This window comes from Poecilia latipinna, unplaced genomic scaffold (genome assembly GCF_001443285.1).
Source record: "Poecilia latipinna isolate Pla-1442-1.1 unplaced genomic scaffold, P_latipinna-1.0 Scaffold1542, whole genome shotgun sequence".
Lineage (NCBI taxonomy): Eukaryota > Metazoa > Chordata > Actinopteri > Cyprinodontiformes > Poeciliidae > Poecilia > Poecilia latipinna.
The window spans coordinates 98,263-125,292 of record NW_015114158.1 but is presented as its reverse complement, the minus strand read 5'-3'; the positions used below and the strand labels follow the sequence as shown (position 1 = coordinate 125,292).

Below are 27,030 nucleotides of genomic sequence, written 5' to 3'. Positions count from 1 at the left end.
TATCAAAGCAATAATGTTCCAGAATATAAATGTCGATTTTTCCCTTTCAGTCATGGACTGACACAAGTAGTTTTTACACATGTCTAAAGGAAACCTGGATGAAACAATGCATTAAATTACTTGTTAATGTTATGAGACATAGTTATTGGATAACTTCTTGTTGTAAGATGTTTCATTAAAATTATGAATTCTTTCTGTCAAAACAAGAAAAAAAAAGAATCCCATAACCGCCATGAAGACGCTGGTGTGTGGAAATTATGTTCATATTGAACTGAAACAGAACAAGAATCTTCAGGAAGTGTAGGTGAACCTTAATTTTGTCATTGTATGCTTTGGTGGTTATAGTTCACTGTTTTATTCTACTTCTTTTAATAGAGTTCCCCCTGCATAAAGAGACATTACTTACTGTTATTAATCACTGGTTAGTATTTTACTTTACAGGCATCCTTGGAGGATTGTGCCACTGCCTTTCACTGAAAACAAATTACCCTGAGTTGATCTTTGACTTTAGAGGCTCTACGTCCCACGAGGATCACTGGCCACTGGTTGCTGTGGAAACGCCCATAGAAAAATACAGTGAGACAGCCATGTATGAAGGATGAGCTGAGTTAATCAAGTTATGATGTGCACCACCATCATGTGGGAATCTAATACCATACATTTATCTGGATGTAAAGTGCAGAGATTTCCAATAACCAGAGAATTTGTCCCATCTATGTATAAATTAGCTCATATCCTTTTTGTGTGAGACTATCACGCCATCACTGGGGAATATCTGGGCCTCCTTTAGACTGGAGTTTGAGCTTCACAGGGCTACAGATCAATATTTCTCACTGAAATGAAGAATGGAAACAAACGGGTTGAGAGTACAGGTCTGGGAATGAATGAATAATCTCCAGCCTGGTGTTTTCTGCTTTCCTTCATCTTGTCCTTCTGGGCCTTGGTGGGTTGGGAGGAGGTTGCATGCTATTCTACTCCATCCCTCCTGGCTTTAATTCAATAGGTCTGATACCTGAGAACTGGACCAGGTCTGTGTTGTTAGCCCTAAAGCCTGGCTTCTGGGTCAAGGCCAGATGGAAAGGTTGATCAGGCCGTTAACGGACGCCTGGGATGGGAGGCTGGGAGGGCAGGAATTGTGCATGGATATAACCATTTTAAAAGCGTAACTCAATACATTGTTGTTTGCCATTTGTGCATAATTCATCACATAATTTTCTGCTGGAAAATACCTTCTTTGGGGTTGCAGATGGTGGTGTAAAATAACAGGAAAAGGATGACTTACTGCTGCTTCCTAAAGCCTCTGAAGCCAGTGAAAAATCATTAAATCACCATGTCTGGAGGGAGCGGTCATCACTGATGTGAGGGGAAGCAGAGCGCCTCTTTGTGTTACTGATACATGGGCGGGGGGAGGCAGTTACTGATGACGCCTAACGGTCAGGGTTACCTTACAGACCTCGTAGAGGCTGATTTATTGGACGCGTTTTCTTTGAAGCTGGCTAAAGATGAATTTCAGGCAGCGGGAAATGTTTTGGTTTTGATGGATGGTAAAAAAAAGGATATCAAACCAGATATCAATGAGGTCTCAAAAGTAGAATTTATAGCTAATAAATTATGTTGTGTTATATTTAATATATGCAGTTATTTTTGTCATGGATGCCACTTTTTTGTTACAACTTTTCCAACATTTTAGTGCTTTTCTGCCTTTTTATTGGTATAGCCACTAAGGAACCAATCTTATTTATTCCTTATTTGATTAAGTAAGTAAAACTTTATTTATACAGCACTTTTCAAGATAAAAATCACAACATTGGCTGCCTCACAAAGACATGAATGAACAAAATCAGAGAAGTCTTTATAGTTGCGAGCTTTCTCAGTGCATCTCATTATTGAACCTAGAATTGGAAAGAGTAACAACATTCAATTTGGCTTTAATGAAATAGTATTGTGCTTAAATGTGCGTCAGACATTTTTGTTTTTAAACATGAAGCCAGATGAGAAGTTCATTGACATCTTGTTTGAAATATAAGACCAGGAACAATGCATCTGTTTTTTTCTTTAATGTTTTACACATGCAAATTAGAGATTAGCACAGTTAGCTGTAAATATGTTTTGCAATTAATATAGATCCTTACATTATCTGCACCAGAGAGAAATTCATATGGTGATCCCAGGCTGATTTCTGTCTCATATTGCTTAGAAACCACAATAACAAGTCGTTTATATAGCAAACAAAAAAATATTCAGCCTAGAAAACTTCATCTTGCTTAAATCGACAGGTCACGTAAAGTTTTGTTTAGCTTCGCGTTGTATAGACCCTCCTCCTTGAGCAGGGAATGCTGGCAGACCCCAAAACCCCTCCTGCTGTTGGCCTTTCTTTACCTAATCCTCTTATAAATAGGCCACTGTGTGTATTTTACAGGCAATAAAGCAATGTGTGCTTGGCGTGTCAGTAAGGCTTAGGGGATAAATAGCGGGGCAAAGGGTCTCGCCTGGTGGCAGAGATCTTGCTCCTTAAGATTCTTGGAAAATGAAAATCTTTGTTTTCCAGATTTGAGTATACTTGGATGTTCCCTCTGTTTGGCGCAAAATGGTCAGAATATTATTTTTTTTAAAAAAGACAAAAAAAGTGGAGTCAGACCGTGAACACAAAAGGAAAATAGATTTCTCTTTCTCTGCTTACAGAGGCTTTCAGAAACCTTTTCAAAGATTGTTCCTTTGAGGCAGTGAGAACGCAGCAGAGGAAGATTTGTTGACCTTAACTACTCTTTCCCAGATGAAAGCATTACCCAGAAGCCCTCTGGCTTGGCCCACGAGACCACCAGGGCTGCTGGGAGGTTTTCACTGCCAGCGCTCATGAACCAAATCCATTAAAGCCATACAGTTTGGGAGGTGAAGGGGGCGAAATATGAAGGATGAATAGGTGGAGTCATGTTTACTCCTGGATTGATTTATCTATCCCAGCTTTCACTTCAGCTTCATAAGGGATCACTTGCCAGGAGGCATCGCGCGGTTATAGAAGCAATACATTAAACAAAAAGTGCATTTAAGAAAATGCCTCACAACAATGGACAGGGCTATGCTATCCTGAGGCTAAACTCTGTGAAACATTAAAAAAACAGAAGATGCTGCAGACAGAAAACCTCTGCTGTTTGTCTCATGGAGTCAGTGTTGACCCTGTGGCTAACATTTCTGTTTTCTTTCCTTCTCTCCGCATGTTTGCTTCGATGTGGTTGATGCATTGATTTCCATCAAAGGTAAGCCTAAAAATGTCTCCATGACTTGTTTTCCCCTCCAACTCTAAATGTCAACTAAATCCTTCAGAGTTGGTTTTGCCTGAATGGACGTGAATAGAAATGCTACCGTGATTCTTGTTTTTACTTGCTTAGTATTTGTTACTTTTATGAGAAGATTAAAAAAACTTCTTGGCTCAGCTTTTAATTTTTTTTTGGTGATCAGTCACTGAGCTTGTTGACAGAGTAGCATGGAACAATCTTAGACTAATTTAACTGAAGTGCAATCTTTTTGAAAACGTCTAAACTTAATTTTTTTATTTTATTTAGAAAATGTATACCAATGTACAAAAATGACAATTTAAAGGAAAAACAATAGTTTCTGTCCAGGGTTTCTCCCAGAAAACTTTCTAAACCTGATGGTAGGCTGCTGGATGATTGCCATTTTTTTAGGTTAAAATGTTTAAAGTTGGCAAGAAATTTGAAAATATCACTTGATAATTGTGTTCTTCGAAGATTAATACCTGAACACCAACTATAGAGTCTTAAAAAGGGGCAAACATTAAAACATCCTAAAAAAAATAAACAAGGTGCCTGGCAGGGGCACAAATAAAGCCTGATGGCCCGCCAGGCTTATAATTCACATATGGAAATTGAACGACTTTTTTTATTCAAGACTTTGTTTATATCCTGTTGTCTTCTCAATAAATATAAGAATTTCTCAAACTGGGTTGCATATTTCAGACCCGGGGCCTGCACTTCCACTGTTCTCCAACTTTTGGATACATCCCCGCCCCCAAAACACCTGAATCAAATGAACGGTAAAGGACCAGGTCTTTATAAAACTTCCTGGGAAGAAATTTCCAGGGAAGTAATTCAGGCTTTTGATTCAGGTGTGTTGGAGCAGGGATCCATCCAAAATTTGCAGAACGGCACTCAAGGATTGGAGTTAAAGACTTCTGATGTAGAAAAAAGATACAAATTGATCATTTTGTTCATCCACAAATCCATCAGTCTGTCCATTTTTATATCTGTCTCATCAAGCAATTTGTCCCATCAGTTAATGGTTTGGTCCATCCACAGTCCTTGCATCTAGAGATTCCTCTGTTTTTTGCTCGTTGATAGAGTTTGTCATCTATAGATCCATCAATCCTTCAGCCAGTCGATCCATTGATTCATTAGTCAGTCTGTCTGTCCTTGTCATTCTACCCAATTATTTGTCTGTCCGTTCATAAATCAATCAATTGGTCCAAGGATTGTCCATCCACCTATCGGTGCATCACTTCATCCATCAAACAGTCACTCTATCAGTCAGTCAGTACGTTTGTAACTAATGAAAGGACTGAAGCACAAAGGGATGGCCGGCTCATTGATAACTTTCTTCGGGATGCTTGCATCCATCTGTCCTGTCCTTCTGTCAGCCTCACCACTTCAGAAACATTGAACGCGTATGTTTTCATTTTCCAAAATGGGCCAGAGATTAGTTTTTTAACTGCTAGTTTGAGCCTTTAAAAGTATGAAATGTTGAACTGGAAAAACGTGCAAGGACCATGACCTCTACAGGTGTTTAGGTTACGAAAATACTTAAATGGCCATTAACTTGTCTGGGCGGTTTTCCCAGTGCAGCCTAGAACTGACAAAAGCCCACAATGTTTTTCTTCAAAAAGAACTCAAAAGTGGCTAAAGGGCTAAGAAAAACAAAAATATCACCAGGGCACTGATGTGGAAATGATGGTAGGATAGCAGCTTACCCGTGGTCTTCCAGACTGACAGGGGATTGCAGACAGGAAGCGGCATTGTCCAATCGTGCTTAAAGACGAGACGGGCTCTGACAGAGAGACGGGCAGGGCTCCGGCTTCACACGCAGGTAATTGGCTGTTGGCATGGGAGACACCACAGCATGAAACCAGATTCTTTATCCCAGACACACAAACTCTCCTTCCCTTCCTCTTCTTCTTTTCCTCCCCTCCTCACCTTTTGAGGGAAGTTCCTATAACAACAGCTGCGGCTCCGCACCCAGTTAGCATTCACGAACGGCCAGGCAGGCCAATTAGGGGCCTTAAAGTGTATAATTGCATGACTGGGATTGTGTGGGTGTGTGTGAAGGTGTCATTTCGTTAAGTCTCAGGGGGTTGCGCCACCTCCCGCAGTGAGGTGTCTCTGCTCAGAGTGTGAGTGGCAGGGCGCTCGGGGGGAGGTCATTGTGCCGGTCAGGCCTCACTGCTTTTCAATGCTGTTTACACTGAAGACGAGAGGAGACACGTCTGTTATCTTTGTGTGTACTGAAGACTGAACAACTCATCACAACGTCATTGTGTGAAGGATGGGAAAAATATTTGCAAATGTTAACCGTAAAAGGGAATTTAGTCTTGAATAAAGTGTATCGGCTCTCTGTTTAAACCCTGACTCTTTGATGTTATTCTTAAAACCTTCAATTTAGACTTCGTAGAGAAAGTACTTCACTCTGTGAGTATATTTGCTTGCACAGATCATACCCCGATTTTTTCAAGTGGGTTTAAAAAGAAGCCTCTATTTTGCAGGATTTGATAGCTCCTCCTCTTTCCACTCCCTCTGCATTGGGAAAACCCAATTCCTGGTGGATGAATGCACAAGATGTAGAGATAAGATCACAAAGACAGATACGAACAAGTGACCTTGGGTTAGAGATGTTTGCACACCTTACCTCCTATTTCTGGGTAAAAACCAGATCAGTTATCTAAACAACTTAGTGGAAACATTTCATCAGCTTTGGATGATTTTCACTGGGATCATTGTCTCCCACAGTCTGTTTTCCTTGGCAGGTACTGATATTTTGTCCAAACCATAGTTAATGTACAACAGCCTCAAAACAAGCATTTAGCAAGGTCACTGTCAAGTTCTTTCTGGTTTGATTAACTGTGTGATCCCCACTTGAAAAGGATCGTTTCCACTGTGAACTTTCAACTTGATCCCACTCAGAGAGACTTTAATTTCGTTGACTCATCTTTATTTTTTACATGATGGCCCACATAGCTCATCTCAATAGGTGAAAAACCTCAAAAAGAAACAGAAAGACATCTATTACATTCTGACATTAATAAAGTAAATAACTTTTTTTTTTTAAAAGAATAAATATATTTTTTTTTGTTGATTCGACAGCAATACATAAATTGGCATTTCATTTTTATCAAAATTTGTTAAATACCCTCACAGACATTCCAACTGACATTTCCTTTTCTTTCTACTTTAACCAATAAACACCAAGTGTATTTCCTTTTTTCTTTTCAATCCACTAACTTGACCTCAATAAGACTAAACAGTATAACACCAATAATACAACAAACAATTCAGCAGTGAGCAGCAGCATTGAGCCTTACCGGCTGTCTTTCACAGCTTGTTGAAACTTTTACACAGTTCTGAGTCAAATGCGCCAGCACTGTTTGCATCTCATGCTCTCAAACCAGGACTGACAGGTCAGTCACACTAAAGTAGCTGCACTCTGATTGCTAGGAGATTGAAGATTGAGTCCACCTGGTTCTCCTCACTAACAGGCAGAGGGGAGCTGCAGAAAGGTGCAGGGGAGTGACAGAAGGGAGTGGTTACCTAGCAGTTCACCGGAACAGTCACTACTATAACGCATCAAGAACATGACTTCTAAAACATGCGTACCTTTATTTTTTATTTCTTTTTCTAAATGTGTATCCTACTCAACACAAGCAGCTATAATCTTCAGTAAGCTCACAGATTACTGATATTTTTATGCAGAGAAGTTTGCATATGTGCATGCTAATGCTAGCATGTTAGCTCTGTTTTGATATGACTTGTTGAAGATGAGAGACAGGATGATTCTGGCTAAAATTACATAATTTTTAAACAATGTCTCCCACATACTTGCCTGGGGCAAGTATAAAAATTGCATTTTCTTTTTCTTTTAACTTTTCTTATAACTTTACGACAGCTATTGTGTTGTTAAAATTTCTTCACAATTAAACCAAATAATGATAATATTGCTGTGTTTTTTTGAAAATGAATGAAAGTCACTGTATGATCTAGTTGGATGTATTCAGGTGTATCATGTTTAACACTGTTGATGTTCCCATTGTTAAGTTGACCTTTATGTATGCAACATATAATGATGTAAATTACATTTAAATTTCCCTTTTCACCTACCAATAAAGGACTATTCTACTCAAACCACTGATAAGCTGCCAGGTTTTTGCATTTTGCAGTAAAAGTCTTTGCAACTTCAGATTTCGGTGTAAAAACCATACACATGGAAATGGGGTTAACACTTGCTTTTTAGAATAACTTACCTAAACCCTGGAGATTGGAGCAGGTGGGAGGTTTCGGTTGATTGGTCAGCATCATTGCTGGGCCGGCCGTCGTGTATTACTCCATAAACCAGATCAGAACAGAACCATGAGCAGAAAATTGAACCCTTCTAGCAGAGAAATGTTGCTTATTTGATCTCCTGGATATACTCCACATCATTCCTAAACAGAGCCAGCATTACAGTCCCACTTGACTCTCAGAATAGAAAGCTGAAATGCAAATATAGTGGAATATTGGCGTATATCTAGCCTGATCTGTTTTTTCCCTTTCTGCGTTTTGCTTTTCCCCTCTACTTACTTTTCTCGCTCCCTCCGTTTTTGTCCTTTTCGTTTCAAAAAATCTTTCCAAAGCTAAAATCATCTGGATAAAATGAATCTTTTAAGCAGAAGTGAACATTTCATCAGTCATATCGAACCTTTTGAGACCCCTATTGCATTTCAGCTGGATAGTCACACTTATCTCTAAGGAGCCTTCCAGATCTTGCCTCTCCATTCTTCAGTCAACCGTTGCAGCACCTGAACATGTTTCATTTCTTGTCGCCCAGCCTTTGAACAACATATGCAAACAATGTGTAATTGGATTTGGGTGGATTTAGCACTGGGCTGTTTGCGTGCCTGCTGTGTGAACACATTTTCTGAGTGCAGAGGTGTGAAAGTTGAACTGGTGCTGCTGGATTGTTCTTGAAAAAAAGCATAATTATCTGAATTGCGCTCAGATCAACCTGAGTGGGAGAAAATGTGTCGAGTGGCTTGTTGCCAAGTAACACAGCTTGTAAGTATCTGTTTTTGTCCATAATAATACTCGCTTGGATAATCTGAATTAATTTACCATTTAGTGTTGCATTTTAAATGCACAATAAAGACTTTTTTTTGTTGTTTTTTTTTTCCTGAAATTGTCAGCCGAATAGTTTAATATCGTCTGATTTATTCTCTTGACTTAAACCGTTTTTATGTTAATAAAAACTCTCACATGGCTTTCAAAGCAAAACGCGAGCCTCACCAGGGGGTTCGCCACACCCTCCCCCTTCTCTCTGTTGTTCAAATAATCGTAGGGAGTGCAAATGTCATCGGCTCCCCTGAGCGCTTTGAAAAAGGTGGCACTTTTCCTTCACTGCTCTTTGGATATATTTTACTGTATGATAAACTCCCTTTTACCTTCTTGCTCTTTTTTTTCTTTCTTATGCCACTTTAGAATCGACTTCAAATATCTAATCAGTGTGTAAAATAGCGTGTTTGATTTACTTGAAGCTATTTAGGTTTTCAATGCCATTGATGTCCAGAAGTACAATACTTTTTCTAAAACCACAAACTCAAATACATTTTATTGCGGTTTTGTTTGCATAATTTGGAAGTAGTGTTTTTGCAGTTTCAAACAGGTTTTCTTCCAGAGTAAGATGTGTATTTAACTTCACCTCTTCCAGTCAAATCTTCCTATTAATGTTGAAGAAAAGTATCCCCACAGTATGATGCTGCCATTACCTATCCTCACTGTTAGGCCTGTCAGAATAACACATTTCTCTGGATGGTAAATCATCCCAGTAATTATTATGATAAATGATAATGTTGTTGTTTTGAGACCATTTTCAAAGAATACTTTGATAATCGCATAATAGTTCAAGTTTGTCCTTTCAAAGACTAATAAACTCTAATTTTGTACAGAAACTCCCAGAGTGGAACTGGAAGACATTTTTAATATCCAAAGTAAAACCTAAAAAAGTTTTTGTTGTCCACATATATGCTCCATCATACATGAGTTTTGAAGCACACTGCAATTCGGCCTCTTGTAGATATCTTCTTTTCCCCATTCTGTCCACTAAGGCAATATTGGTGAAGTACCCAAATAATAGTTGTCATGTCAACATGTTTTCTTCCCTGAGCTGTGAATTTCTGCGGCTCCTCAACAGTTACCCTAGTCATCTCTGGTTAGTGCTCTGCTTGTCTGGATTGTTAGTTCACAGTGTTCCCTCATTTTTATGACACTGTTTGATCATTAATGTTCCCTAACAAACCTTAAAGTCCTTCAAAGAACAGCTGTACATAGTTTATGCTGCTATTACATGCAAGTTTACATATCTTTACTAATTAATTGATTTTAAATGAAGGAAGTTTCTGCAATGAATTTTATCCAAAGGTATCAGAGTGAAGAGGTGGGGACATGTTGCATATGTACGCCACACTTTTCAGATTCTTATTAGTTTAAAAAAAAAAAAAAAAAAACATGTAAATCTGGGAAATGTTAACGTCTGAATGATTTCAAAATACACCGTAGGCTTTAGAAATTCGACCACAAGGTTTGTTTTAATAACAAATAAAAAGCTGGCGGGAGGGGGAGGTCTTCGTTTATGGCTGCGCACAAATGAGCGCGGCAGTACAGTCGGTGCTGATTCATACTGGCCTTGATTGAAGACAATAGTTCTGTCAGGAGACTGAAATGCAGTGAAGCCGTTATTATCCTTCCTTCCTCCCCCTTCCTTTGTTCCTCTCTGGGTGATGCAAACGGACCACCTGCCGGCTTGCAAACACGATGACACAGCAAGCTTTCTTAATTAAAAGATAACTTGACCTAATTATAGTAATTTGGGGTTCAGCTGCCATTAAAGCACTAAGTTGATTCTAGGCATATATTAGGGCTTTCAGTGTAAAAATGTGATGTTTTGAATGTCTGTTTACATTCAAATGCATTTACTATTTATTTTTAAGATATCTTGTTGAATGTCTTTGGTTTTTTTGCTGCAAAATATTCACAAAATAGATGTATTTCCTCCCCCCCTTATGCTTCTCAGTCTCTGAACCATTTAGGCCAGAGGACCTCCAGTGACATCAGTTACAGAAAATGTTTTTTTTTTCTTGAAAGTTTGTGGGCCAATTAAACTGCAAAGCCTACGCTGAGCTGGCCCTCCAGAGGCAGCCAAGCTCTGCTGGGAAACCCACCCCACAGAGCTGACATATCCTGGAAAAAAAAAAAAAGGTTTGTTTGATTCCCTCCTGCCAGCATAAACATCTGCATGTGTTCGTGTGGGTGAGAGGGAAGGAGGACAGAGGCAGGTCCAGAACACTCTGTGTTCCAAATATGGGTCACTTGCTTAACTTTCTCTAACTTTGATGATGATGTTTTTATTTATTTATTTTTTTAATCTCCTAACTTATGGATGGAACCTCCGGGTACATTTACCAGAACAAGCAGCACTTTCACTGCTGCCTTGATGAGGACAGTAAAAACGGCTTTTACCGGAGGGATCCATTTATAAACGCCCATTTGCAGATGCACGGATTTAATGTGATGGACGGAGACAAGCGAGACAGAATGAGGTTTAATGGAGTCGTAATTGACCCCAAGAGTCCCAGGGATTGACTGGAGGAATCTCCATTTTAAGAATAGGATTTCTCATTGTTCCATCAACCTTTTTTGTAATCACTCTTTGTTTTTCTCATTGAATTTGATTTATTATCTCCTGTTGTGATGATTAGCATATTATGATGTACCCTTTTAGCAGCACTAGTTTCAGAGATCTCCTCTGAAACTAGTAATTCATGTTTAATTCAATTTGGTTTATTTGTACATCGCTAATTACATCAGATATTATCTCAAGACCGTACGCAAGAAAAACCAGCGTATTTTTAACTAAATGCAAAAAATCCAAAATCATTTCAAATCTGGATTAGTAAAATCCAATCAGATAATGTAGTCACCTTTGGATCAAGATTAAGTCCATTTTGGTACAACTTTTAGCAGTTTTTAGGATTTCTCTTTTGTTTTTGGTAAAAGACCACAAGCCGTTTCTCCTGTTTGTGCTAGACTCGCACGTTGATTTTGGTTTTATTTACCCAGAATGCTCTGCGCTATAATCTGCTTCTTGCTTTTGGAGAGGTCTCCAGGCTACTTGGCATCCACATTATGCAATTGAACCTCACCAGAGTTCACTTGAACCAAACTGAGACGTAGGTTTTAAGGTCAACCAGAGTTTGCTTGTTTTGGACAGTCAGATTGAGTATTCATACCTCACCAAACGAACCAGACATTCGAGACAAACGAACTGGAGTTCAATTAAAGCGGACTGAACAGGACTGGTGTGAATATGCCCTAAGTCACTGTTGGTAGTTTGTCTATGTTCTATGAGGTCAGATGTAACCTAAAATAAGTAGTTTACACAGTTTACTGACTCTGGCCTGGACAGAAACACAGCTACACACTGTGTAGGAAATACTTTCTGTGTGGGGTGGAAAAAAGGGAAAACCAAGTTAATGCCATTAATAGCTTCCTGGCTTTGTTCAGGAAATAAAAACAGAAGCACTGAGCCTGAAAGAACTTGCAGTACAAAGGAAAAACACAGAGAGCACACAAAGTTAATGCCATTGATGGTTAAGTCAATGACCATGTGGGCCAGAGATACTTTCTTTGAAAGTTTTTCTCAGATTTTTATGAATTTACAGGCCATCTGCTGCAGACGACACAAGCCTAAAACCTTAATGATGGAAGCATGCATTCATGTTTTTTTTTTCTTTTAGTCTGAAAGTCTCCTCAGCTCACTTTCCTTGTTGTCAGGGTGTTTGCCAGAGAAGTGAGTGTCATCACATTCCAGGCTGGCACTAATGGCTGACGTGCAGGCATTAGCCAGAGCAGCCTGCGGAGAAGAGAATGGCATTGGCAGACGTGGATTCGGCGTTCATCCACTGCCGGAGCTGGCTAGGGAAACACAAATTATTACAACTGATGTGAAACCAGTTCCTGTCACCGTGGAGACGCTGTGTGCTGTGGCTGCAAATTTGCAGTGGAAGTATTTTTCCATTCTCTTGTTTTATTTCAGATAATCTACCATCTTTGTGGGTCACATTTCGCCTCGTCGTTCTGTTTTGTCTTATTTTCTTATATTGCTGTAGAGACTGTGGTAACTCTGCAGCCAGGTCTGATTTCTGCCTCCCATTTTCACAGCAGACTCTTTAATCTGCTTCATCTGACTTGTGCATCTTGTCTGGTTTTCAACAGTCGGGCCTCTGTTTGAGTTGCCCTCCTGTTTTTGATTTGTAATTGTTCAAAAATATCGAGAGTGACCTTCACATGTATGATGTCTCTGTTTCTTTGCATGCTTCAGCTGGCTGAAAGGTAGTTAAAGCGCTGTCTTGTGTAAACAGCTAGCATCAGGTCTCCATGTGTGGAGTCTTTGTTGTAAAAAATCCAAACATGCGTAGCAGAAAGAGTTTCCCCTGTTCCACATTTTGCCGTTTTTTTTTTTTTTTTTTTTTTTTTTTAAAAGTGCTCTCATTATTGGATTAAATCACCTTTTTTTTTCCAACTCCAAAGAGATGGGAACAACCCAACCTGCCTTATCTGAGTAACGGCTGATCCCTGTTAATCTGATAATTGCGCCCATATTTTCCCTCATCTTGAAGGAGCACAGCTGCGGAAAGGCGGCTGCAGCTCCAGATTGCTCTGAATCATTTAGAGGGGGCGAAAAAAATCTTCTGGTGCCTTTCGTGGATAAAATCGGATACCTAGACGCTACGAAACAAAGAGTCTTCGTCATTGTTTGGGTGCTCCAGACAAATTGTTTAACCTCTTATCGGCGCTTCTCGCGCTTTCATCTGTCCTTTCTTCTCTCCTCCCTGTCAGCTCATGTTCTTTGCTGAGGAGCAGGCAGGTCACGCAGAGATGCATTAAGCTGCCTGTGTTTCAACAGTCCGCCCTTTATGAGTGGGTGTTGAAAGTGTGAGCGAGCTGGCTGTGCTCAGATGTCTCTGTTTTAGATACAACATGACAGTTATGAAGGCTGGTGAAGAGGGACGGACCGGGGAGCTTGATGAGCGATTTGGTTCACGTCTCCCCTTCAGAGGCTCCGTCACATATTGGAGCGCCAGCCATCTAAAGCAAGCTGTTCAACCTGAACGCCAGAGTCCCAATATTCTGGACAACATAAGTCTATTTTCAAAAAATGATTGTTTACATTTTATTTTACTTTTTACCCTTCTGTCTAGGCCTGGGCAATTAATCAATAACAATGTATGTATTGCGATCAATATTAATAGCTAATGCATCCAATTGAATTTTCAATAATAACTCTGATCCAGAAAGGCTTTCGCTGCTTAATTTCTCAAGGCCAGCTAGCAAGGTTGGTGGCATGAACTAACTCAAGCCCCCTTCAGTTACCTAGCAACTCACTTTGGTTACCTAGCAACAACCTCTTCCGTAATGAGCGCAGCAGAAGTTTCAGGTTTTGCTGCAGTGCCTCATGACTGCTTAAAAATGAAAAACAAATGGAGCGAAGGGACAGACATTCCTGTAGAGGAAGTTGTGGATAAAACAGAAAAGGTCACTTTACCAGTTTGGCAGTATTTCAGACATTTAAAACTTAAAAACTAATCAATAATTATAGCTATTTGTGAAACCTTTATATATTTTTCAACCATATTGTCCAGTCTTACTTCTGTCAATAAATCTTTTTGACCCAAGATCAACATTTTGCCATTTTCTTTAGATATAAAGCATCTATGTAGCAAAAGACGGACGTTAAAACGGCTGAGTTCCCACCTTATTTATCCATTTAAGATATATTTGAGTCTCATACTTTGCCGTTTCATAGTATTCACCTAAAACATAGTTGCTTTTAGAAAAACAAGATCCTACAAGTTCTTTTTAATAAAAATGAAGGTTTTTGCTGATCAGTAGCTTAGACATTTATTCCTGTTAGTGTATGGAGAAAACAGGAAATTTAAAACTTTTAGATTAGTGTTGGCAAAGGCACTTTAAAATATCTATGCACATATATATTTTTGTAATCAAAAAGTTTTTCTGGAGTGGTGCAGGTAATTGATGTTAGGAAATCATGAATACAGCAATGTTATCATTTGCGAATAAATCCGTGTTTTCTTTACTTCTCACTTTCTCATCTGCCATTACAATGCCTCCAACGTTCTTTACATCTTTTAGCATCTTGGTCACGATCATCTTTATCAGGTGAGAGTCTCTAGTGCCGTTACCTTCCATCAAACTGACTGAATGTTAATTGCATGTAAAACTGTTGGAAATACAAGTTTAATGAACTAAGGTAAATAACTATGAACGTTTTTTGCTGAAAACCCCATGGTACAAGTTCTTGTTGGTCTAACAGAGCCAACGCTCAGTTTTTGGCAGGCCTCTAGAAATAATGAAGTGGAAACGACTTAGGATGTGTAGCCCATTAGGGCGTCCTTTGAACATGGGTTGAGGTGGGACTTACCCAGCACTTTGATGTTGTGGACCACATCCCGGTGTGCTCAGAGATTTATGACTGATTCAACACACACTGCTACTTGTCGTGTTGCCTGACTGTTTGCATCATTTCCCCTGTCATGGGAACATATGGAGCAGATTGTTTCAAAGACGGAGGTGTGCTGGCAAGCAGCGGCTCATCAATGAGGCGTTTTCATAACGGCGAAGCAGAAATGACATTCTCCTGTCAGCTTTCTTACGATATTTAACGTCTGTCGTACAAAAATGATTGAGAAAGGATACATGAGATAAATGTGTGTTGAAGAGATGTCAAGATTGGACTGGTGTTAGTCAGTTTTTGAATGACTGCTGCTGCTTTATGGGAGTCTTGATTGCCGAGTCTGGGTTCGCCAGGTGAGTTTGCGTGCCGGTTGCCATCCCAGTGTTGCCTAGTAATAAGCTGGTGAGCAGGCCTTTGTCTCGCCTGCGCGGCTGTCAGAGTTGAGATGGAGTGAAAAATGCGAGAACTGATGGTAATCTCTGTGGGGTTTGTTATAATGAGGCCAGCATTTTCTTTGCATAGTGAGATCCCTCCACACACCAATTACCTGCTACAATGAGAGCAGCGATTGGATTTAGGCAGCATGTATGGATACCGGTGTCTGTAGTAGAAAGCCAGACAGGCTCCACTGCTTTGAACTTGGTTTTCAATTAGAAACAGTGGAAGGAACACGGATGCTTTCTGCTGATGTTCTTCACACAGAATCAATTCCTACCTGAGGTCATTCTTTTTTTCTTTTTTATCTAAAATACATTAGGTTCCTGCCTAAATAATTGATTCCCAGAGTCCATTTCCTGTTCCTTACTCTAAATGTAGCATCCATCCGGAACCAACCATTTGCACACTGTGAAGATCTGCCTGCATTGCTGTCAGTGTTGGCTAATTATTTAAGTGCCGTACATTCAGGCTCTCCATTCCTCTGGTGACACTTGTTGTTTAATGTAGCATAAAGATTTTAGAAGGTAAAGAGGTGGAAAAGCCATCTGTTCATCTTTCTGTCTGTTATTTTGTCTATCTATCCATCTTTCAATCCATCAATCCATTGTTCTGTCCACCTGTCTAGCTGTTTTATCTCATTCATCTTTCTTATCTATTATTCTTCATCTAGCTGTTTTTGATCTTTTTTTATCTCTTTCCATCCATCTTTTTTTTTACTATCAATCCATTTTAATTATCCATCCATCATTTTCTGTCTTGTTTTGTTTGTCGTTTTCTGTCTATCCATTCATCTTTTTGTAATATCTATCCATTGTTTAATCTATCTATCCTTCCATCCATTCCATCAAAATATGTTGTGAAAATCGGGTAACCCGAGTCTGGAAAATAATGAAATTTGATTGTGTAAAACTTTGATCTTGTTTGGCTAGAGAAACTTTGTGCTGTGGGATTATCAGAGGCTGAACATTTTAAAAAAGTAAACCTGCAAGATGTTCAGTTAGATTTTAAACACCCGCAGGCAGTGCCATAAGATCTCATGGACCAGAATAATGATGAAACTTGTAATTTAATATTCCTTTAGTCAAACAAAACAAGATTTTAAGTTTGAAAGGACTAAACCTCGATAGGTAACCAGCAGAAATTGAACAAAAATTTTCCTGCTTTAAATTTACTTTACTTCTTCCTCTTTTAATTTTTATTTGAACTAAATCCAGGACACATTTAGAGTTAATATTCCAAAGTGAGGTGAGTTTGAGGCAAACTAAGTTGTCCCTCTTTGTGAAATAGCTCGACAGAAACATTGTCCCTTGTGTGCCGCTGTCCTGTTTAATGTCTTTTATGTCAAGTTAAATAAAAGGACAGCATGACCTCTTTGTATTGGGGCACATTTCTGCTTCATGCACTGCTGCTCTGCTGTTGTGTTTTCATTAGAAATGCAGCCTTTTCAATGACACGTTCGAAAGGCTGATCAAGATCAAGGAAACTCCAAAGACATACTTACAAAAACTTAAGATTATACAATCGCAACAGTTTGTCTTGCAACTTCTCCTCTATCATGTCACAGAAATGTAGTTTTTCTGAGACATTTGTCAAATATCCAAGTTTATCACTCTGCCTCACCTGTTTCATGCTCTGATTGGTTTTTCCTGTGCGTTCATTAGACCATAAACGCTGCTGAAAAGATCCTCCATCTAGTCTTAAAGACGGCAGCTCAGTCATACAGGGAAACTGATGTGCTGCTGACGGGCCATGAAAGCTCTGTCAGAGGGCCTTGGAGCTTACCGTGACTATGCCCTCCGCCTACATTCTCCAATTTATCTCTGACATCTCAGTCTGCACAGCTGAGGCTGAAGCTATCGGCCTCAGCTGAGCTTTTACTTCAGCTTCTAAAAAAAAACACACCGCCTTGCACTTTGACATCTGGTTGTCAGCAAATGTTAATACGCCAATGATTCAAGCCGTCACTTTTCATCATTTTGAAATTATTTGCTTTTTAACAGTTTGTCATGTGCCTACTGAGAATACTGGGAAAGAAAATGTAGATATGTAACATAGCACAGCTAAAAAAAAAAGAAAAAGAAGTAAGTTAAAGGCAATAACAATATGTCTGTCATCTGTCTGAGTTGGACATGTTGCAGCAAAGCAGTAGGCATCTACTAGAGACTCATATTTTGTGATTCTGAATGTTTTTACTTGACCGTTTAGCTTTGGTTTTGTTCATGATGTTGATTAAGCTTATAACACACACACACCTATACACACACGCACGCACACACACACACACACACAGCTGCTCCGTTGCAGTTTTTTGTTCCTTAAACTGATAAATCAAAACTAATACAAGGCATATACTGATATGTATGTGACATGTTTAGAAACGATTGATCAAATTTCTGTTTGCAGAACATTTATTGGCTTTAAATCTAAACTTCCACTGTAAATTCAGCTAAAACATCACAAAACTCGGCCTAATATCCAGTCCAAGAATGTTAGAATCTGATTAGTCCATTTCTACTAATCAGATATTTTCTTAATTATTTAAGAAAATACTAATTTGTCTTTAACTCCTTTTCAAATTTTAGATCCCATTTTTTCATTCTACAGGTTTAAGAAACTTTATATTTAGCATAAAACTGCAGCTGCTAGAAGTTCTGCTGATGGCTGCTTTCTTCCCCATCTGTGCTCTCCCTCTATCTCTTTAAAAAACTCACTTTTTCATGTTGCTTCATGTGCTTGGCCCTTGTTTGACCTCTTGATTGACAGGAGCCAAGTATGATGCCTTATTTTCTTTCCAAGTCATGCACACTCTTATAGATCTTAATAAACAAAGAGCGTTTAATCAGGCTCATTAATTGTTCCCAGATCCACATCAGAAAGTCGAGATGTTTGATGCTGCATGTTGCAGCTTTACTGGGTTATGGTTCTGTACACTTTTTATAGAAGTGGAGAACTTGAGGGAAAAACTGTCATGTTTTCATTAACAGTGGCACACAAGAGAGAAATGACACTTGTCAGTAAATCGACTTTTGGGTTTTGGGGTTTTTCTTTTTGACATCTTTGCATGAGATCCTGGAATATTTACCACTGAGGCATTAAGGTAAAAATAACAGCCAAGTGGAACGCCACCAATCACTATCTCATGCATCACCGGCACTTTTCACTTTCAGCGACTCCGAGGCTCCCCGTTCTGCCAGCTCGTCACTTTAAAACATTTTTAAAGCAGCTGTCCCATGTTGACACGGCCTGCAGAGGAGCTCCTAAACCACACAGTTGGGGTTATTTGAGCTCCCACGGTGGCTGTTCCTGGTGCCAAGTGTTTGTGGTGTTGCCGTTTGTGTCTGTGCATGAACGAGCGCCTTCCCCCATTGACCTCCAGGAGAGCCGGGCCTCTGTGTCACCGCTGTTCATCGTCACCAGGCGAAGGCATGTTTAGAGAGCGCTTCAGAGATAACAATGCTGTGTGTGATGGGCTGCTGGAAACGCACAATCGCGATAACAGGATTTCCACTGATAACATCTCCTTTTATGCTGCTGACCTGAACAAAAAGAAAGCCGTTTCCTCTTTCTTTCATCTTGTGTGCTTAAAACACCACTTTCTATAACGGGTTTGTTTTTATTTAGACAAAAGGAAGTATTGTGATTGCATGCTAGCATTCTGCTCTTCTCTGAGTGTTGGTAGAGCAAGATTCACCATAATCTCTGCATTCTTGTGACAGCAGACAGAGCTGACAAAGGAAGAGAAGAGACGTAGGTTGCTGATGAGCTCATTACGATGAGTTCTGGCTGTCAGGGCGACTTAGACGTATCTTCAACCTGACAGCCCGACAGCCGCACCGAGCCTAATGGGGTCGACAGTGCAACAAGCCGAAGAAGAATATCCCTGTGTGCAGATATTCCCGTCTCCGTGGTTAACCCCGGTTCTGTCTCATCCAATGTCTTCCCAGAAACTCTGATCAAAATCCAAACATTGTTTCTCATCTCTCTGCAGAAACTGTTTCCAGTTGGAGTTTTTTCCTGCACAGTGATTATTGTCAGAGCCACGGGCAAACTCGGGTTTCTGCTTTTATTTGTATAACAATAGATGTGACAAAGAAAGCCTGTGTCTTATCATCACATGCGATGAAGATGTTGCTGATTTACAGCTTCCAGCTTTTCCAGTGTTGTGGGTTTTCGCTTTTCAGATGGTTTAAAACAGAATGTAACAAAGAAAAAACAAACCCAAGTGTAATGATTTAACTTTACACCTGAAATGGGAGGTTGGTTGATAATTTACCAGCTATTTATTTTATTTCTAACATAAAAAATAAACTGGTTCATAGATAAATGCTAATTTGTGATTCATCCCTGAAACCCGTCACTTACAATTGAATTTTCCTACTTAATTTCATTGTCAGTCTGTTTTTTAGCCTTTGTGCATTGAGCAGAACATATTGGTCAAACCAAATGATTCATTATTATTACTAGTTACCGCCTCTCCAGGTTGGGTTTAATTTTTTTCCCAAAACAGTTCTTCATCTAAGATTTGATTGCCAGATTAATGCGTAATCTGCAGGAACGGATACATTTGTTCTCTCTCCTTGGTTTGGGAGTTGAAATTCGTTCTTGACGTATATCTTGCACAGAATTTTTTTCTAACGTGCCCAAGAAATATGAAGGTTGTGGTGCAGCAGTGGGAGAAAACTCTGAAGACTTCTCTGGAGTTCTGCACTTCAGTTTTTGAGAAGTATAATATATCTTGACAAGCAAGAACAGCTTAAACAAAAAAAAAAAACAACTCATTTCTACACTTTTGCAGAATATCTCCAGACCATCATGACATTTTTCTCCTCAACAGAATTAGTGTTTTCTTCAATAATCTTCATATATACATACATATTCTTTCTAAAATTCAAAGCAGAATTTTTCTCCCTCTTTCTTTTATCTTTTAGGTTATAACTACATGTTATGATAGAATATTGACAAAAAAATGCAACAGGACAATATTTCAACTTTATTTTTTTTAAAGGTTGTTTTTTTTTTTGCATTCTGAAAAATCCCCACCTCATTAGTTGAGAGCGCAGCCACTGCATAGCTTGTCTGTTCCTGGAGCCTCCCATCCTGTTTGCCCACTATCGGCATTTTTGTTTGTTCTTTATCTTAAACTCTCCCTTTCAACTGGTCCGTCTTTGAAGAGGAGATCAGATTCTTCTGCTTATCTCCCCTGAAGCGCCGCTCTCTGTCTTCCCTTCAGCTCTCTGAAGGCTCTATAAAAGAAGAGCGAGACCTAATTTAGCTGTTAATTCAGTCCGACAGATAGAGCTTCGGTGAAGTTTATATGTCTAAGTGGCTTTTTGTAGAGGAGGAGGAGGACCGGAATGGCCGCTGTGGTTTTGGTCTTTGTTTATACGATGATGTTCGTACTGTTAATGCTTTGTTCATGCCTGTTAGTCAGGAATATAGGTCACGCTGCCATCTCTGTTTGAACAGAGAGTAAACTTGGCAGACTTCTTCAAATGTGAGATCCAAACCACCCCTCCTTCCTCAAAGACTCACTTTCATGTCTGTCATCATGCAACATGTGACACCTTATCTGCTGAGACGTCTCCGGGGAAGTCATCCTTTCTGTCTAAAATCATCAACTGGATGCCTGTGAGCTGCTGCATCTCCACCTAAACGCCTTGCTGTTTGTGTCGGAAGCAGCCATGTTCTCCCAGGATGCAGCTGTTGCCACGGCTCCTCTATCTCTGCACATTTCTCGATGACTTGTTTAGGTTGATGTCGGATCATTAGGCTGTTTTCGCCGGCCCATATGCTGCTCTTCGTCCCGGTTTTTTGTACACAGATGGGACAGATCCACTTCCTCATGTGGAAATTGTTTAGGAGTGAAGAATACGTTACAATCCTTGGTGCAATAAATCACGCGGCGTCTCCGTTTAACACCACAATCCAGATGTTGTAAGGATGATTTATTATTCTTTATATAATATATTTTGCCACAAATCCCAAACATTTTCAGATAAAATAACCCAACAGGCCTTAAATCTCATGTTCACTGGTTTCCAGAAGTATTTACGCCCCTCGGACTTTTCCACATTTTGTTGCCTTATGTTGACAAACCTCAGTGGGTTTTATTTATATATATATATATATATATATATATATATATATATATATATTATGGTTTTCATTCTCACCCCTTCACTCTGAAACCACTAAATAAAATTTACCTAATCAGTAAGTAGCCCACCTGTAGTTTAATCTCAGTTCTGTAACGGCCTCAGAGGTTTGTTGGGGAACATTAGTGAACAAACGGCATCATGAAGACCGAGGAGCACAGACTGACTGAATACAAGTGAAGGTTTCAGTATTTATGTCCACTTCAAAATTATCTTTCCACATTTTTATAAAGAAATCCCAATAAAATACACTCATTTCTTTACTATAGTGTTAAAAATGTGGAGAAGGTGCATAATCTTATGTGGAGAAGGTGCATAATCTTATGTGGAGAAGGTGCATAATCCCAGAAGGTGAAGGTGCATAATCCCAGTTATATCGTTTGCAGTTTATGCTTATAACAAAGGAAAGAAAATCTGTTGTTTCCCCCCCCCCCTGTGGCTTTCAGTTGTTTTTAATTTCCTTCCTTTATTGGAAAATGAGTCCCTGTAAGGCTGTTACTGTGGTAGTTTCGTGAACAAAGACATTATTTCTGTGCAGTTGTGTCAGTGCTGCTCTGCAGAAGAGGCGTTGATGCTCCGCTCTTGTCCCTGCAGCCTGAGCCATAGTTCACTCTATAAAAGATGCCTTGTTTGACCAGAATTTCTCTTCAGCTCTGCACACCTGTCAGATCCAGCCACCTGCAGCTGAGACAAAGGTGAACTTGAAGTAATAAGTGCAGTGGGGTAGGAGTGGTGGGATGTGAAGGGTCAAAGACCGACTCATCTTCAACAGCCTCCTTTATGTAGCATTATTAAAAGATTTGCTTCACTCCCTTAAGAGACTCGTAACACCCGTCACACACACACAAGCACACGCCCTTTGCCAGGCAGGTGAAGGTATGCTTAATCGACTTTAGCGATGGACCGTTCCTTCTGATAATAAGCTGGTATGATAACATTGTGTTGCGAGAGGCAGATGACCTGCATGAAGATGGTTAGCAGTTCCCTGTGGCAGTCGCTCAAACGTGAAGCGACTTTACAGATTAAATGGAATTTTTCTGTAATTTTTCTGATGAAAACTGTATTTCTGGGATACTTTTGTTCTTTTAATCTGAGGTGGATAAAAGGAATTGCCTTGTGGTATTTTTGCCAAAATGGCGGCCCCAGTCAGTGTCCAGGTGGAAAGATCTGCAGGAAGTAATTCTGCAGGTACGTCGCTGCATGAGTGAGCTGGATCTGTACCATTTCACTGCTCTGAAGGGTTTCAGGGTAGAGCTACTCTTTGAAGTTTCTCCCATGTAGTCACCCTTCATTTTATTAATCTACTTCCAAAAAGCTCTGTCTTGTTTGATCAAAGCACACAGTTCCAGTTAAAGTCCCAGTAGTTTCTGACAAGCTTTGTGATTGTAGCAAAAAAAAAAAAGATGCATTTTTCCCGGTATGTTTACTAAGCAAATCCGTTGGTATGGATTGTGGTGTCTAATGGTTGTTTTGGAGAATTGCTGATTATCCAAATCAGCTATTCTGATTGTGTTCTGTGAGTGTCTAAGTTGGGTTTTTGGTGGGGGTGGGGAGGGTATTTTTTATTTATTTTTTTTTACCTCCCTTACCTTCATCCTCATTGAAACAAGACAAACTTATTTTTCACAGTTTATTACAGTTCTGATGTTTGAAACTTTTAAATTGTTGCTTTGGGTAAATAGGCGGAGCTTCGTATTTGCAGTCAGTGGGGCACCCTCAAACGGCTGCCATATGAGGGATTCAGAAACACGCATGAAAGAATCAAAGCAACACTCATCATCAACATCATGACATCATATGAAGCTGAAAAAAAGTTTTTTTTACATAACGTGCTGCTCTAAGATTAACTTTTTGTTATTTTGTACAAATCAAACATTTTCCTGGTCCATCTGTTTACAACAAAGTGAACAAAAATCATCATTTTCTCCATTTAGATGTGGCCATCAGGAGTAAATGAAGCTGAAAGTGATCTTGTTTACAGCAACGTGATGTAAAAATAAAAGCTTTATGAGTCCAAGAAAATGCAGGGTGTTTGTTTTTATCTTTTTAAGTAACCTGATTTGATGCGATGTGCGACAAACTCGCACCGAGGCGTCACTAATGGGGGAAAAAAATTCTCCAAGTCGGGTCTGATCTTTTTACAGCATAATAATTTATCCTGAGTCATTATTGTCTCAACATCACATTCTTCCACATGGCTAAGTGGTTGCTGTGGCGTACTCTTAATGAATGGAAAAAAGCTATAAAATGTTAACAGCAGCCCAGTCGTAATCCTCTTGTCATTTACTTTCCCTCTTTCTCTCCCTCTCTCTTTATTTTTTTCCAGTTCTGTCCATTCAGGCCGCTTCAATCCAGTTCACCAAGCAGCCCATGTCCCAGGATGCTTTGCACGGCCGCAGCGCCATGATGCGCTGTGAAGTCAGCGATCCGACCAACATCACATACAGCTGGTATCAGGGCAACAAGCGCTTGACGGACACAGAGCGGCGCTTTCAAGAAGGGGGGAACCTGAAGTTTACGGCGGTGGATCGGCAGCTGGACGCCGGCAACTTTTCCTGCCAGGTGCTGAACCACGCCACCGGAATGGCACAGCTTTCCACTAAGGCCTCCTTTAATATCAAATGTGAGTGTTCACCTTTAACCTCTAATCAACCTCGTTTACAAAAATGACATGTCAAATGTTTTGAGTGAAAATTTACTGACTGATGGAGCTTCACATTGTCTCACAAAGCACTCACATCTTTTTTCCACATTTTGTCATGCATCTGTATCTGTAAAAGTACAGTTGTAAGTCTGTACTTTGACTAGGCCATTTTAACAAATAGACATCCTTAGATCTATTAAATCTCTGACTGTGTGTTTTTGGTTATTGTCCTGCTGGGAAGTGAGTCTTCGCCCAATTTAGCTCCATCTAGTTTCTCTAACAAATGTTGCAATTTTGGTCCACAATCGAACCGAATCTGCCGGACCATCAGGTGTGAAAACGCCCTGAAACAACAATCACGGTAACGATACCGAACAAATACCACACGGCAATCCCCCTCCAAAAAGACACAAATGGCAACAAGATATTAAAAAAAAAACATAATTTGATAAGATCCATTCACTTTCAACTGATGCAGATATATTGTTTTCACATTTACGCACCATTTTCTTGGTTGTAATGTGACAACACGTGAAGAACACAAAGAGATGTGAAAACGTTTGCAGCACTATTTAATGACGCCAAGGCCAAGTGTCGAGTTCCTGGTTAAAAACCTGAACAAAAGTCGGCATATTGGGTGACGGGCTTCATGAGCTGGAGGAATGTTTCCACCTTGTTGCCTTGTTCTTTGTGGCTTCTTCTTTCTACTGGAAACCGGATACGTGCGCCACCAAGCATGTGTTTCTTATTGCTTGCATTTTCCTCCCTGTTGTGTAACACCGTTTTTTCCCATATATCCCTCAAAAGGCTTTTGTCGAGAACTCGCTGGCGGGCGTAATTTACCTCCTGGCTATATAATTATTTAGATTTAGTTCATTACTGCCCTCTTTGCGCTGGCTTTTTTTACCCGGCAGCTTTGTAAACTTTTTGTGCCTTCTAGACGGGAGGCACGCCAGCTTCTTAATTTAGTTTAACCTCATAACTGAACATGAGTGGGTCTCCTTGTTTCAGAAGATGCCAGGGGAATTCAACCAAGCTCTGTGTGGGATAAATAACAGAGAGCCCTCAGGTACCAGTTGTTGCTGAAAAGCCTTTTGTGCGTCTCAGTCTTTGCAAAGATAGCAGTGGAGGGGATTGAAAAAGAAAAAGGAAAACCAGATGAAAAATGTCTCCATCTGGAACACGTTCTCCTCTTTGGCTACATTCTGATGGTTTCAGGAGGTTTTTCTTTGCAGTGATGATACTTGTTCAAAGGCTGATTACAGGAACAGATGCGAGTTCAAGCCTCCCCCTCTGCCTGAGAAGAGGCAGACGGAATGATTTTGAGCACCATCTTTAAAGGGTTGTAGCCAGAAACACCAGAGAGGTACGTTGGTTTTTTGAATTCGAAGATGGCTACAGTTTCATTGAAGCTGCAGATGATCCAGCGTGTCAATAAAGATCAACTGACACACTCCCACAGATTAAAGTCATGAAAGCGGGAACGAGTTAGACAAGAACGGCCAGTTCTTCTTCAGAGTTTCCATCGTGATCCAGAATAAACTGTATTTATCTGCCAAGTTGTTACCATTATTCCCACGCACTTAAAATAACTCTTTCTTATTAATAAAAGGCTCTAGAGGAAAGAAAGCTGAATAAAAAATGCATCTGGAGTATGTGTTTAAAGAAAAGCAGGAGTTTATTTTCCAAATATGTTGAATTTTAGACCCAACAGACGTTTCAAAACAAAATTTAAAAAGCTTCATACTAATTATGTTCTCAGTAGAGCCTTGTGATATCAGAAAGACATAAATGCAATATTTCTGAATATTGCGATATTTATTACGACTAGTCCATGTTTTCCTGAAATATTATTCACATGCAGAATTTGCATGCACTGAAACATAATATTCCACCGCTTATTGCAATCAAGCAGTCCTTTGCGACTGGCATATTGCACACATTGATAATTAAATTCAATAATCTAGGCATCTCTAGCTGTTAAAGTTAGCTCTAAAATCAGTGTGCATTAATATTACAGCACTGCATTTGCTGCAGTAATTGATGGCCATTATATTGTAAGTTTCATGAGCTCAGTGCAGAAGATGTTCACGCCTCACCTAGATTATAATGTCCTAAAACTAGCTGATAAAACTGGAAGTATAAATGAGAATGAGGAATAAGAACAATGTGGATTTATTGCGACTGTTTCTGTTTTGCTGATGTTAACCAAACTCATCAGTCGGTTGTAAATTTCTGATTTGAAGCAGAGCCGTTTATTTAAAACAAAAAGTTCCAGAAAATTGAATCCTGTCGACTACTTATTTTTTTCTTAGATTACCAACAACCCTGAGCATTTGACTTATGAGACTGCTACACAACAGCAGTGTCTTCAGTCAGAGGAGTCTTCAGAACTGCTGTAATACAGACTGCAGCAGGAGATCCTTTCTGCCCACAGCCGTCGGCATCTACCGCACTTTGAAGAAACATGAATAATGAGTTACAACATTTAACTTCCCTCGGGGATTATGAAGTATTTCTGAATTGAATCTGAAACAAATGTCCTTATGATAAACACGCTCATGTGAGTATATGAATATTTACTAGTATATGCTTAAAAATGTCTACCTGATACTTTTTAGCCAGGTCAGTTATCGATGTACGAGTAAATGTTCAAAATAAAATTGTGAATAGTATGATGGACCTACTTTTTGTTAATGCACTTAAACAAAGATTTATTCCCAAATATAACCAGAATCATTCCGGACAGATTTAAATATTTACTTGCAACTAAACCAAACATTGCTTTGTTTAGGTGCTCAAAAAGAAACCTCAAGCTAAATAGTGAGAAGTTTATAATTAAATTTCTTGCAGGAAGCAAAGTGTAGCCATGACTTGATGCTACATGCTGGCCTTGTTCCTGGAGGAGGATCCAGCCTTGTTTTGATGAATTGTGCCATATTTACACTACATGGATTAAACGGACGATGGAGCCCTCTGCAGCTTTAACGTCAGCCCCTTCGGCATTAG

General features: G+C 39.6%; 1 protein-coding gene across 1 annotated transcript in view; it reads left to right on the top strand.

Moving 5' to 3' along the window:
- ptk7b (protein tyrosine kinase 7b) overlaps window positions 1–27,030 on the top strand; it is a 77,570-nt gene that overhangs the window by 24,338 nt on the left and 26,202 nt on the right. Inside the window, exon 2 of the mRNA XM_015058457.1 lies at window positions 23,704–24,000. Coding sequence (XP_014913943.1) covers window positions 23,704–24,000 — 297 coding nt within the window. The remainder of the gene's footprint in view (window positions 1–23,703; window positions 24,001–27,030) is intronic.